General features: G+C 39.5%; 1 protein-coding gene across 1 annotated transcript in view; it reads right to left on the reverse strand.

Annotated features, from left to right (window-relative positions):
* Positions 1 to 15,652, reverse strand: part of MYO10 (myosin X) — a 233,817-nt gene that overhangs the window by 39,494 nt on the left and 178,671 nt on the right. The window contains exons 20-21 of the mRNA XM_024209996.1: positions 4,530 to 4,654; positions 4,243 to 4,357 (exon numbers count right to left, since the gene is read on the reverse strand). Of these exons, the coding sequence (XP_024065764.1) occupies positions 4,243 to 4,357; positions 4,530 to 4,654 (240 nt within the window). The remainder of the gene's footprint in view (positions 1 to 4,242; positions 4,358 to 4,529; positions 4,655 to 15,652) is intronic.

Consider the following 15,652-nt stretch of genomic DNA (forward strand, 5'->3'; position numbering starts at 1 on the left):
ATTCCTGCAAATTCCTCTTGCCAGGGCACAAATCAAATCAACAGAAGTAGCATCTATGTAAATGAAGCAGTTTTAGGTCCAGGGACTTGACTAAGGAGCAGATTTTTGTCCTGTTGTTAAGCAGTGAATCTACTGCTGTTGTCAAATAACTCAGTAAGATTTACATGCACTTGCTGAGAGGAAAGCATAATCTGCTCACTGAAAAAACTTTGGAAATTTGATGAGCAAAAGGTATGCAGAGTAACCACTTCTGTAGTAAATGATATATTTTTATATTTTCTGTTTTTTAAGTATCTTCTTAGCTACAGCACTCATGCCAATGCCACACCAACTTTGCAAAGTTGCACTTGGCTTCTGAGGTTTACAATAGTGTGTAAATTGCAACTGAAATGGGTAAATCTTAATTATATTCTTGCACTCCTGTAACTTGATTTTTTAAACCATCTGGAACTCAAAAAAGAAAGTCTGTTACCAAGTGGGGGTTTTAAAGTTCATTTTCATCCTGGAGCAAGTTTTTATGGTTGAATAACAAATCTCCTATGCTTGACCCAATCGTAATAATGGTTCTGATTAAGACACTATAACGTAGTCCTGTGCTATGTGCCCTGTGTGGTATAAGACCTTTTCCAGACCTCCTCTTCCATCTGCATCTTAGGGCTGAATCGTCTGGTACCTACTCTGGGTGTATGGCTTGAAATCTGGTGGGAATGTGGTGTTAGGTTGCACTGGGGCAGAGGAAGTGGCGGAAGCCTAGTGCAGGGACAGTGTGCATCTGAAGCACACCAGAGCCAAGCTCGGGGCAGCTATTTATAGGAGCCTGGAGTTAGGGATTGTGGAGGTGAGGTGAGTGTGTGGCCTGTGTGGACACACAGGCACACACTAGCTTCACTAAGCCAAAACTCTGTGTAGTGCAGGAGGGCAAGAGGGTTCAGAAGGAGGCAAAGAGGGCAGCAGCTGCTACTCCCGTCCACAGGCTGTAGTGGTGGTTGTGCAGCTGCTTTGCACCTTGCCTTCACATTCCTCCCCTCCCCTGCAGTTCTCACAGGGTGACACTCTACTGGTTGGGTTTTGCTATGAGATGAGGGAGGAGTAAAATCTTGTGTGGAGTTCAGGTGAAAAAGGATGTAATTCTCCTGGCTGTTTGGAGCCAGAATCCTCACCACTGTTCCAATTTCAATGGGCACCGAGGAAATGAGTTGTGAGGAAAGAGCAAGCTAGTCACTTAGCAGGAGAGCTCTGTTGGATTATGGCCTCTTGTTTTTGAACCAGGGTTTGTTAACTTGGCCGAAATAACCATTAAAAAAGATGACGGTCAGATATCACTAAAATTTATTATTCTGCATTGATGCATTTTTCAATGGGAAAGAGAGCATTTCCCTAGGAATAAGGGCTTTTTCTGGAATTGTTTTACTTCTATACAACAACAACAAAACACCAAACCAACTTCTCACCAATGAAGATAGCCGCACTCCCCATATGGGAGGGTATAATCCAGTCCTGAGTGGAGCCTCAAAAGGGCTGGATTATACAACAGTTACCCAACATTGGTGAGCACTTGCTTGCATGAGAAGTCCCATTGCCTAAGTGCTCACCAATGTAAAGGTTGCACCATCTAGTTTTTTATAAGCTTTACTCTCACGGGAAGTCTTTACTCCCGCGTGTGAAACAGCCTCTGCTTCAGTGGGTCTACTGTCCTTTCCTATCCAATTTTGCTCTAGCACTCTCTAGATCACTGTGGTCCTGATTCAGGAAAGCACTAAATTGCTTTCCTGAAAGGGGATGGATTTAATCACGTATTAAGCATGGGCTTGTGTGTTTTCCCAAATAGGAGTGCTTTCCTGAATCTGGGCTTGTAAGAACAAGAAGTATCTCAACTGCTGCCCTAATCCCCATGATGTTATCATCACTCCTTTTACGTTAAAATGGAAGGGATGATATCATTAAATACCACAAACAGTAAGTCTTTTTCTATCTGTTAAAACTGTTTTATTCCTCTTTTTGTATATTGTAATTTTAAAAAATGGATACAAAACTATCCTTTTCCTCTTTACTATAGTACAGATTAACTGTATTGTCCTTTCCTCAATAATGTGAAGGGCAGTTACAGGTAAAGTTAAAACAACATTTAGGGTCTGACTTAGATACAAAAATCAAGACAACTGGCTGCCACTTTGCCCTTGGCTTGCTCCCTGTACTGATTCTTGCAGGTGATACAGGTGATCTTGTGCCCACGCAAGATGTACGGTTTGAATTTAATGTCCTCTTGCCCTCCTCAGAAATAAGCTCCTTACTGACTTGCTTCACAAGTACATTTACCAATCCCCTTAGGTGATTTTTGCGCATCGCTGGAAAAGTTGTAAAACCAGCTCTGACAGCTGCAAAGGTTCTAATGTATATGGAGCTTTCAGAGCAGTGCGGAGTCTCTCCTATATATTTCCCTAAATTTTGACGCAATGCCCATGGTTTAATCAACATTACTCTAATTCATGTGAATGGGTGTAATACGGTTAACACACTGCATGGCTGAGAGAACATGCAATGTGAAGCAAAACCTAGTTATGGCTTTGAATTTATTGCATTATTTGTAAACAGTGGTCTACGAGAAGGTGGGACCAATGTCAATGTAAATCAAAGTGATCTATAAATCTTTAGGTCCCTTAATAATGGGAGACAGTTTCAATTCTACCTATATTATATTAATGGGCTCCTTTGGATTTACTAACATGCTGCTTTTTTGCTGAGATTTCACCTTGTAAGAACACACCACCACACAGGAACCATGTGGTACTTCCATTCACTTGTTTTCAAGCCCTTTAGATGTGTTATGGAATGGATGGAACTGTTAAATGTAAATGCTACTATAGAAAGTCTCACTGAAATCAATCGGATTTTACAAGGTATTTTACAAGGTATCTTTGCCATGGATTCCTTATGGTAAAAACACATCAAGAATAATAACAAAGCTCTTCACAAATATTTATACTGGACCCCTGGCAATTCAGCCAGCTTTACTTCTGGGTCTGTTATCCCCTTATTCCCCATACATAAGGTATCAGTGGGAGTAGGGTGACCAGACAGCAAGTGTGAAAAATCGGGACAGGGGTGGGGGGTGGGGGGGTAATAGGAGCCTATATAAGAAAAAGACCTAAAAATCGGGACTGTCCCTATAAAATCGGGACATCTGGTCACCCTAAGTGGGAGTTATACCAAGGGACATAGCAGTAACAGATGAGAGGCCTGCTGGACGAGCTTGACCAATTTGGAATTGATCTTTACAGTATCTTCCCTAGTACTTTGCCCAGTATACTTTTAACTGTTTCTTAGACTCCTATAAAATGGAATATCTATGCGTGCAATACTATTACATGATTTGAGAATGCTAGGGGCATACATTCACAGGAAGGATGGAATCTCTGCAAAGGCCTGTTGTTTGAGATCAAGCTTTTTTCTCTGTGTTGTTGCCAAACAAAAACAAACAAACAAAACATGTGGGAGCTGCCTAAATACTGTCCTCAGACTCATATTAGCAACAGCCATGGAATTTCTTCTGCAGAAAAGGACCTAGGGGTTACAGTGGACGAGAAGCTGGATATGAGTCGACAGTGTGCCCTTGTTGCCAAGAAGGCTAACTGCGTTTTGGGCTGTATAAGTAGGGGCATTGCCAACAGATCGAGGGACGTGATGATTCCCTTCTATTCGACATTGGTGAGGCCTCATCTGGAGTACTGTGTCCAGTTTTGGGCCCCACACTACAAGAAGGATGTGGAAAAATTAGAAAGAGTCCAGCAGAGGGCAACCAAAATGATTAGGGGGCTGGAGCACATGACTTATGAGGAGAGGCTGAAGGAACTGGGATTGTTTAGTCTGCAGAAGAGAAAAATGAGGGGGGATTTGTTAGCTGCTTTCAACTACCTGAAAGGGGGTCCAAAGAGGATGGATCTAGAGTGTTCTCAGAGGTAGCAGATGACAGAACAAGGAGTAATGGTCTCAAGTTGCAGTGGGGGAGGTTTAGGTTGGATATTAGGAAAAACTTTTTCACTGGAATGGGTTACCTAGGGAGGTGGTAGAAGTTTTTAAGGTCAGGCTTGACAAAGCCCTGGCTGGGATGATTTAGTTGGGGATTGGTCCTGCTTTGAGCAGGGGGTTGGACTAGATGACCTCCTGAGGTCCCTTCCAACCCTGATATTCTATGGTTCTATGATTCTAATTGAAGAGGACAACCATCTAGTAAGATTATGTTACCTTATTTTTTCCAAGCTGCCATTCGGTGCTAGTACTGTCATACCGATGAAGGAGGACGGCACACTTCCCTTTTAAATCTTCAGGCACAGTCAAGTTTCTCATTAGGACTTTATACCTGGCCCCCACCACAAGGAAAAAAAATTACTTATCTCTTAATTTGACAATAGATTTTCCCCCTCCCCACCCCCCCTCCATTTAATAAGGTTTCAAATCCCCTTAGTTAAGAGCATGAGCTCAATATCCAGGATTTATGTTTGTTTCATACAATTGTCCCACCGCATGTTTACCTTTTATAAAAATCTTGAAACTGCCTTCTCACTGGAAAGCCAGCCCTTCGTATCCTCACTGTCTCCAGCATCCCAGAATAATGTAGCTGGTTAAGCACCACGGTCTGGTCGAAATGGTCTGGCATCTAAAACAAACGGATTTTTAAAATTAAAATAACTTTCTTAACAATAACGGATATTAACATGGTCTCTATCAAATTTGTAATGTGAGATCTTGGGAAAATAAATGAAAAGCTATACATACAAATCAGAGAAGCATGGAGCCAAGTCAGAGCTTCCTACACCCAAAATACCTTACACTGGAGGTATAGTTTCTAAACACATGAACATTTCAGGGCATATAAAATATCTCTTCAGGATGAAACAAACTAAAAGGATAATTACACAATGTAATCTCCTTATGCAGCACTGCAACCCCTGTTTAACCCAATCAGCCATCTCTTTTCATTTCACTTGTATTTGGTAACTAGACATTGCTCTCAATAATGAAACAGTGGAAAGGACCAAGGAATTGCTAAATTAATAGCTACAAGCTTGAAAAAAAAAATAAACCCCTTAATCTGCATTCCCTGGAGATAATCAGTCCTGCTTCTGTGTCAAATGTCAGTGACACAAACATAGGGGTTGAGACCAATTAGAATAGCTAAGGAATAGGTTTGTGTGTTTTGTTTTCTTAATTTTGTAACAATGATAAACACTTCATTTCCTATTTAAAATTGATGATGAAAAGTTTGTCAGTCTCTCCCCTCTTCTGATTAGTCACATATTTCATTACTATTATTTCATACTAGTCATGTATTGGCTACCAATGCAAAGCAGCAGACAGGTCATTTTATTGTGTGTATGTGGTAGAAAGCATTTATTTACCTAGCAAATTCAGCCACAACATTCTGTTTCTTTAGCTTTATGTTTAGCTATTTTAACATCCTTTTTTATTTAGAAAAGAGATGCACCAGATAAATTATAAACCCAATCATTCACATATTAAAGTCTAAAAGTTAACATCAGTGGTGTTTCTTATTTAGGATCTATGGGTACTTTCTTGCCATATCTTGCTTTTTGACCAGATGCTGCAGTGTAAGAATCAAATTCTCCCCTAAATTACAACCATAAAAAAGCCACTGAAGTCAGTGTAAGATGGCAATCCTGCAAGTCACTGAGCACTCTAACCCTAATCCTGAAAAGTACATACGTATGTGCTTAACTACATAAGGTGAGTAATTCCATTGAGTTCAGTGGGGCTACTCACTTGCTTACGGTAAACCACTTGCTTTGCTGGTACAGGCCAGCTACCTGAGTAAGCCTTGAGTGCACAGTATGGCACATATGGCTAATGGGTTATATAGGGCCTGATCCAGCTCCTACTGCAGTCAATGGACATCAGTGGGAGTGATGTGACACTGGTTCAAAATGCTTTTTCCATTACTTGTCAAACAGTAAACTTTAATGACGCTTTATTTCTCACAAGTAATTTTAAGAAAACACAACCTCACAATAATTATTTTAGAACTGCACAACTTCATTGAATTAAATATCTTCTGTTGCTGCCAGTCACAATTAAACTAATTTATTAGTTTTATGTTCTATTTACTAGACATTTAAAACAAAGCAAAATATGTACAGAAAGGAACTTCAAAAATATTAGTGTATTAATTTCAAACCCCCCCCCCAAAAGCAATCAACATTTAAAACAAAGATGTTAATACCACAACAATCTTCCTTTCATTAATTTCTCTCTCATAGCAATATTTTATCATGTTTATCTCCGTGGGCAGTAAAAAATTTCTGAACCAAGCTGCTTAGTCCAAATAGCTCTATAAAGTTCAGTAACACTCACCATTTTACAGACATCGCTAGTACATTTCAGCCTCTTCTTTGGCACGGAGGCCAAAATCCATATGGAAAACAACTGCCACACTGACCTTTTCCCCACAGCTAAAGACAGTGAACAGTAATGAACACCATTCCTGTGCTTTAAAAAGTGCTCGGTCACCATGGCAACCCCTCCCATTCTCAGGATAATTAGTGTGGTGTGGCTGCAGGATTTGATAAAGGGATAGAAGGAGAGCCCTGGGCCAGTAAGAAATTCAGCCACTAAAATTTACTTCTCTCACCGCACTGAGATTGGATATCTGTATCCCAGATGCTGATTTACCTAAGGGGAGGTGAAGAAGCTATAAAAATTGCCTGTCACACCTGACATTACTTTAATAATTTATTCCTCCTACTAGTGTAGTTACTGTTTCAAGGAATTCCACTATTATGCAAGACTAGATTCATCAATACACTTTGAATAGCCATTGCCTGCTGTGTTACGTGTGTCTGCCCCATGGCAGCGGATACAAATTTCACACTACCTGGGCCTGTAGAGGCAGTGAACTTTATTGTCCTGCGGGAGAGCTGCTGGCTATTCTGCTCTCAGGAACATAAGCAGCAATATTGGCTTTGACAACGCAAGAAGCTGTTTGGGGTGCTTGGAGACTGCGGTCAGGGGGAAGAGATTGCAGAGAGCCAGGAGATAAGACATTTAAGCATATCCACCATTTTACAGTTAGAAGTAAAACAACTAAAAGAAACACTAATTCAGTCCTAAGCACAATACCATAACATGCAGCATATACACAGAAAAGTATCATTTTATGAGTCCTAATCTTATTAACTATCCAGCAGACTCATTCAAAGCTTATTTAAATAAAGAAAGCACAGAAACTTTAAGATGTAATAATAAATATACAGTATCTTACACTTACTATTAATTATTAGCACTTAGGAGCCCTAGTCATGGACCATGACCCCCGTGGAAGGCACTGTACACAGACCAATAACTGATGGTAGGTAGAAAGAACAGGAGTACTTGTGGCACCTTAGAGACTAACAAATTTATTAGAGCATAAGCTTTCGTGGGCTACAACCCACTTCTTCGGATGGTAGGTAGCTCATTTCCTTCTTTATCTAACAGAACTTTACAAACTATGGTCCCAAACTTGCAAACACTTATGCCTCAGATCAATGTGACTACTCATGTCCTTAAAGTTAATTGTGTGTGTTTGTGGAACTGGAGGCTAAATAGTGTATATACACTACTATTAAAATGCAGCCACTTCTGAGACTGAAAATGGCAGCCAACCGTATCCTGAACTACAGAAGTATGCTCACTCTAGCACAGAGTGTCTATTTCATGCACTGTGCTAGATCTGATTTCGCCTACACTAGTCTAAGTCTGAAGTAACACCAGTAGAGTACTTCCAATTTAAATCAGTGTAATGTGAGGGCAGATTTGGCCCTGGAATCCAGTAGACTAGAGCGAGAGAGAAACTTCTTTGATTGCTCCTGCTTTCAAAGCAGTTTACTTTATAAACACACATGTAAAGAGTGGATTTTGTAAAGTATTTTAAAGTGAGCAGAACCACAACTTATCTCTTCTAAAACACTGTATTGAACATACACTGTATTCTCCGATGTAAAAATTAATAACATACTAAAAATAAAACTATCCTAAAATAACATCAATGTTCTAGCAAACTCAGAAAAGCACAGAGATTCAACGGAAAGCTCTCAGAGTCCCTTACTGTAATATGATCAACATAAAATCTAGTCAATTTCCAAAATGAGTTAAAATTGTTTCAGGTTCTGTACCAGCTCTGAATGCCTGTGCATTTTCCTTTCTTCCTTTTTAATAATCTTGTTTCCCCCTCCCCCCATGGACAAACAAAAGAGGGAAATGACAACTATCCAGGAGAAACTGTGAAAATTACTTGACAAAAAGCACTGACAAATGCGCAAAATAAACTGAAGCAAATGTTTTTTTCTCTCTCATCTTTTTCATTTACAGGAATCTTAAATATTATTTGTAACGAGTATATTCAAAGTTTCTGAAGGAGGGCAATTTTTATTTTTAAACTGAGTATCCCTTTAACTTGACTTATTGGCACCTATTCAATGCTGCACACAAGATCCTCTATCAAATATTTGCTCCATCAGCACACAGTCCGTGTTGGAAAAATAAATAACTCATCAGTGATCAGAATAAGCTGTGCTGTGGGCTACTCTGACAGAGGATCACACGAAGTTGCACTAACAGGCAAAATATTTTAATGGAAATACTCCATATTTACACTGGTGTAACTGTAATAGAATCTCACCTCAGCCACGTTTAGGGCAGCGAGGTAACCTTAACTTGGAATTTCCCTGGTTTTAATAGTTGCAAGTAAGAACCATTCTGCTTGATGCTGTGTTTTTGTTGTTGTTCTCCTTCTCCTCCTCTTTGGAAATGCAACTTGCAATTTATCAGTTTGTGATGTCCACAGATCTCCAATAAATTTGTGCCAGAAGGCACTAAGGTCAGGGCTTTAATATGACCTGAAGTCCATGCAGGCAAGACTCTGGCTCCTTAAGATGCTAAATGCCTACTCTGATCTGTCCTGAGCCTCCTAAAAGTGCAAAGCTTGTGCCTGAGATTATCATCAGGAAAAGCCCTTAGGGCAGACATTAACACCTTGATGTCTTTTTCATATGAGTTAGTTTCTTAGTTTGTAAATTGGCTGGGAGGGGGGGGGGGAATACACATAAAAAGATGCAATTTTCTTACTGTGCCAATCATTGGTTAAACCTCATCTAAAATAGTAGTAGGAGTAGTTTGGATTTAGTCTCCATTTCAAAAGATAATTACAACTGCCCTGGAAAACTTGCCTTGTAAGTGTAAGGCAGTCATGGCCCTGCCAAGCTAAACAGTCAAACTGATTTTGGCTAGATAGAAAGAACTTCACAGCACAGAGAGGTTATAAAAAATAAATAGTTCCTCATTTCTAGATTGCCTAAGAAAATTCAGGTAGAACTATCTCAGGCAAAGAAGAAACACATGGAATAGGCTGACAAGCAAGTCCACTGAAACAAATAGTATAAATGAGTTTGAGAGACAGCCAGATATATATAGAGAGAGAGATCAAAGGACTTAACTGAAGGGATGTGGCAAGCTACATTTAAAAATGAGAAGTCTTTCCCTGTTTGTAAACACTTTACATCAAAAGCAAGGAAATATTGGCAATATTGTATCTTGAGAGAGACACACGTGATTAAAAGAGCTCATTTGTTCCTTATTTGTTTTATAGTGGATTTTGTACTAATGCACAAGTCTAAAGCTTATTGATTTCTATTCAAAGACAAATTAATTTGGCTCCCTGAAGGGATTTATTACACAAGGTCTCTGCAGTTGGGTCCCTGTGCTCTTCCAAAATGCATGCTTGTTCTTAGGGCTGTCAAGAAATTTAAAAAATTAATCGCAATTAATCGCACTGTTAAACAATAATAGAATATCATTTATTTAAATATTTTTGGATATTTTCTACATTTTCAAATATATTGATTTCAATTACAACACTCAATACAAAGTGTACAGTGCTCACTTTATATTTATTATTATTATTATTACAAATATTTGCTTTGTAAAAAACAAAAGAAATTGTATTTTTCAATTCACTTAATACAAGCACTGTAGTGCAATCTCTTTATCATGAAGGTTGAACTTACAAATGTAGAATTATGTACAAAAATAACTGCATTCAAAAATAAAACAATGTAAAACTTTAGAGCCTACAAGTTCACTCAGTCCTACTTCTTGTTCAGCCAATCACTAAGAGAAACAAGTTTGTTTACATTTACGGGAGATAATGCTGCTGGCTTCTTATTTACAATGTCATCTGAAAGTGAGAACAGGCATTTGCATGGCACTTTTGTAGCCGACGTTGCAAGGTGCCAGATATGCTAAACTTTTGTATGCCCCTTCATGCTTCGGCCATCGTTCCAGAGGACATGCTTCTATGCTGATGGCACTCATTAAAAAAATAATAATAATGTGTTAATTAAATTTTGACTGAACTCTTTGGGGAAGAATTCTATGTCTCCTGCTCTATTTTAACAACATTCTGCCATATATTTAATGTTATAGCAGTCTCCGATGTTGTTGTTCATTTTAAGAACACTTTCACTACAGATTTGACAAAATGCAAAGAAGGTACCAATGTGAGATTTCTAAAGATAGCTACAGTACTTGACCCAGGGTTTAAGAATCTTAAGTGCCTTCCAAAATCTGAGCGGGACGAGGTGTGGAGCATGCTTTCAGAAGTCTTAAAAGAGCAACACTCCGATGCGGAAACTACAGAACCTAAATCACCAAAAAAGAAAATCAACCTTCTGCTTGTGGCATCTGACTCAGATGATGAAAGTGAACATGCGTCGGTCTGCACTGCTTTGGATCATTATCAAGCATGTCCTCTGGAATGGTAGTTGAAGCTTGAAAGGACATATGAATTTTTAGCGCATGTGACACAAATATCTTGCGACGCTGGCTACAACAGTGCCATGGGAATGTCTGTTCTCACTTTCAGGTGACACTGTAAACAAGAAGCAGCCGCATTATCTCCTGCAAATTGTAACCAACCTTGTTTCTCTTAGCAATTGGCTTACCAAGAAGTAGGACTGAGTGGACTTGTCGGCTCTAAAATTTTACATTGTTTTATTTTTGAATGCAGTTACGTAACAAAAAAAAAATCTACATTTGTAAGTTGCACTTTCAAGATAAAGAGATTGCATTATGGTACTTGTATGAGGTGAACTGAAAAATACTATTTCTTTTGTTTATCATTTACAGTGCAAATATCTGTAATAAAATAATATAAAGCGAGTACTGTACACTTTGTATTCTGTGTTGTAATTGAAATCAATATATTTGAAAATGTAGAAAAACATCCAAAAATATTTAACACATTTTGATTGGTATTCTATTGTTTAACAGTGTGATTAAAACTGATTAATCACAATTAATTTTTTTTAATTAATTGCATGAGTTAATTGTGATTAATCCACAGTCCTACTTGTTTTTTCTATATGAATTTGATGAGCAAATTTAATTCCACATGTGTAATCCAGCCAGGGTGATATTTTTCTTTTAAAAATATCTCTGTCAGCATTAAAAAAAAAAAGATACAAATCATTGCATATTGTTATATTAAGTGATCCTTATCTTTGTGCTACTCTATAATCCTCTACCCCCCTCATGTCCAGTATCCAATCCAAATAGTAGATTGGGTAGCGGGCAAATGCACAGGGAGCTACATTGTAAAGCCCATATGGTCCAGTAGATAGGAATCAGGAGAGCTGGGTTCTGTTCCCTGCTGAGATGATGTGTGACCTTGGGCAAGTCACTTCCCCCTGCCCATTCTCCCCAGCTTACATTGATCTTGTCTATTTAAATTGTAAACTCTTTGGGGGCAGGGACTGTCTCCGTATGTATGCACAGTGGGGCTCCAATCTCAGTCACAGCCTAGAATGCCAGGCAGATAAATCCTTCTTCCAGGCTGCAGGGCTACTCTGGGGAAGTTACTCCAGCCCCATGTGGCCCCTGAAAAGACTGGAAGGCCACACGCCTTCCTCTCCCTCAGACCACCTCTGTTCCTTTAGAAACCTGCTCTGCCCCACCCCATCCTTCTGTACAGTAGAACCACATTGTTTTTAAGTTTTTGCCCGCAGAGGTTAAATTACCAGGGCAAGTCACACAGGTGTAAGTCTTATTTTGCACTCATGCAGCACTTCTATGTTAGGTGTTTGCACTAGTCTGGGTACATTGCTCCAAATCTCCCTCAGGTACACAGGCCACAAGGGGTGAAATCTGAGCATTCTTTTCAGTTTCTATGGCACTGCAATGTCCACAGAGTTAATTCTCAATGCATATGAGAATAAAAGGTGAATGTTTTATAAGGTAAGAGAGTAAATAAATTTAGACAGTGTCTTAGGTGGCATGGAGGGCTCAATCCTATTTACAGCTGAGCACATCCAGCAAAGTGTGGAGTGCCTCAGACCCCACTGACTTCAAGAAAACACACTTTGAAGGCAACTTAAAAAAAACAAAAAGAGTATGTAGAAGTGTCTGGTATCCTCCAACATGCAGCCAGCAGCAACTCCTGAGTGCTCTGAAAAGAACTGCTGCAAAAGTGACGGTTTGCTGGCTTTGGGAGATGTTCCTTCTCTATTCCAATGAACATGAGAGAGAGAAAATAAACCCCATGGACACAGAAGAGCATAACTAATGCTAGAAATTCACATGCCACCATTACTAGACTACAGTGTTAGGCAAAGAAATATTTGGATAGGTAAGAAACAATGAAGAGGATCTTTGAGTGAGTGAGCGTGTATATATATATGTGTGTGCATATTTCTCTCCCTGATCCATCCCCTCCCCCACAAAAAAAGCTCTAACAAAAATTGGAGAAATAGTAACACCGATGGTGATTAATTGCTAAGATTAAGGCAACAATACAGAGAGAGGGCGTGTGAATATTAAATTGACAGTTACACACATCTAGCAGTGCCAAGTGAGGATTTCAGAAATGGATACTCAGATTAAACATTCTGTACCAAATTCCAGGCAAGATTTTATAGCTAACTTGATAATAATCTCTTGGCTCTTTTGTATCATCTGTACAAGAACAAACATGAAAGCACCACATTGGCCAATTACAAGGAATAACAAATGATTTCTAACTGTATATGCAATTAGCTATCTTCTATTTAATTCCCATTATTGCATGCTTCAGTATGACTTATCTCTAGTTTGTTCCCCTTGAATATTTCGGACTAACGAGGGACATCAGAAGTTTGGTGATTACTGTACCAAAGAGTACAGTACCATACTGTACCCTTATGCTTAAAATAATGCTGTAGGAGTGCTGTAACTTTACCTATTCTTCTTCTTCTTCACAAAAATAGTTATTAAATGAGGAAACACTACAAATGACAATGGCATTTATATAATGCCTTTCATTCAAACTGCTTTACAAACGTTTACTGATTGCATGTTTCTCTCTCCCTCACACACACATTGCTACCTCTAAGACACATGAAATGTTGCACTGTTAAACAGTTGCTGTAATTAAGATAGTAGCACTGAAGTGTTACATTTCAGGGCAATTATCACTTTCTTGGGTTGAAATGGGCCAAATTCTACCTTCATTTATAATGGGGGTCCACCGAGATACAAGGGCAGAATTTGGCCAACTGTGCCTTCAGCCTGTTGACAAATACATCCCAAGACATGCTGTCTCCTAAAAATGTTCAGCCCCCGTCATTTCTTAGGCACCGATTCAGCCTACATGCTAACAATGAAGCATATGCTCAAGCGTTCTGCTGAACTGGGGCCTTACTGCTTGAATATGTTATTTCAAAGAGCCGACTGAAATCAACAGAGAGGTTCACAGGGATACATCCCAAAACGGAGACCGAGTCTCCACCCATGTGAGACACACGCAATTAAGAGCATCTGAAGAAAGGGGATTTGAGATCTGGAGCAGCCTTGACTGATACAGTCCTCGTAAAACTGACAGAAGGTGCAGCTTACAGCGCAGACCCCAGCTGGAAATCTTCACAGACCCTCCTTTCCACCTGTGAATAATCTGTTGCCATTTTATCTAAAGTCATCCTAATTAAAGGCTCCAATCCCTGCAGGCTAAACCTCAATCTGGCCACTCTTTCTCGCCACATTGTAATCGGTCAGCAGTGCTCCCCTGAAAAAAAATCAAGCAAGCTGTTAGTTACAGTCTTACCATGAAAAAACATGCTGTGAAATACTAATTAAAAGACAGCTGTCCGTCCCTAGCAACACCCTGTTAAGATGACCAGAATCAAGGTCATCACTGTTCATGACAATGGTCAAGAGAACTATGTCTGCAACATATACTATTCCATTTATAGAATAATGGCTGCTGTTAAAACTAGCAGATGCACACTTCCTCAGGCTGCATACAAACTAGTCTCACAGGGTGAAATACGGATCGTGTAGAAACCTATGACACAACTCCCATTGACTTAAATGGGGTCAAGATTTCACCCATAAACTTTAATTTTCCATGGCAGTCCCATCCACACTCGATTTTTTAAATCAAGGCATATGGATTCATTTTCAGCAGTTTACAATTGTTATATATTAAGACATGTTTTCTTTAAAAGTCCATGTCTACATTTAAAAAACAAAACAACATTGAAATATGGTGGTTGTACCATGGTTCACTCTTGCCTGTGTGGCACAGAAATAAAAACATGTTACAAAATCATATTTTTTACTACTGGTAAATACCTAGGATGGATCATGGATCTTATAGAACATGTTCTGTTCAATCTATACCAGCAAGCATAGTCAATGTTATAACATAGAGTCTGATCCCACAAACATTTTATTAGCCAGCGTAGTACTTACTACTACTCAGCGGTCTTTAAAATGTGAAACTGTCCATGTGGCTAGTCCTCACTCAGGTGCTAATATATCTCTCTTTTGCCACTATGGCAACAGCAGAATATCCTGAACACAATGGCACAAACGGTGTTGGGCTCGATTGTCACAGCCCTTACTCAGCACACAGGGGAGGACGGGGAAAGAGGCCTCCTTGCTCAGACTGTGACTCCAGACATGGGGAGGAGCCATGGGACTGCTTGCCTGATATTCCTTACCGTGAGCAAGTGGGCAGGGAGGAGAAAGAAAAGGGATGGGGAGTGGGTGGAGTCTTGGCTCCACCCTTCCTTCTCACCAACCAGAGTAGCTGGATGTCTATAAGTGGGCAATGCACTGCTCCACACAAAAAAGTAAACTCCCTCCCCAGAGCCAGGAGAGTGCATGGGAGGAATTGTTACTGTAAGTCACAATTTATTCTCTGGTCTGCTCCTGGAGCATTGCAGCAACATGCTGCCCCTTGCTTAGGGCAGATTATAAAGTTACTATCTAGCCCTTTTGGATTGCAAGTCCGAATGCTATCAGTGATTTGATGGGCTTCCATTCTGAAGTGTTATCTTGCAGAGGCTGCTCAGCATTCTTCATTATTCACAAAGTAAAGAGGTTATATTACCGTATTTGGCACTGGTGCAACTGCCACTGGAATACTGTGTCCAGTTCTGGTGTCCATAATTCAAGAAGGATGTCGATAAATAGGAGAGGGTTCAGAGAAGAGCCACAAGAATGATTAAAGGATTAGAAAACATGCCGGATAGTGATAGAGTCAAGGAGCAAAATCTATTTAAGCTTATCACAGAATTTTAGACTTTCCCCATGGCTATTATTTAAAACTCAATGTAATTACGATAGT

The sequence above is a fragment of the Terrapene carolina genome, unplaced genomic scaffold (genome assembly GCF_002925995.2).
Source record: "Terrapene carolina triunguis isolate 2854851 unplaced genomic scaffold, T_m_triunguis-2.0 Scaffold48, whole genome shotgun sequence".
Lineage (NCBI taxonomy): Eukaryota > Metazoa > Chordata > Testudines > Emydidae > Terrapene > Terrapene triunguis.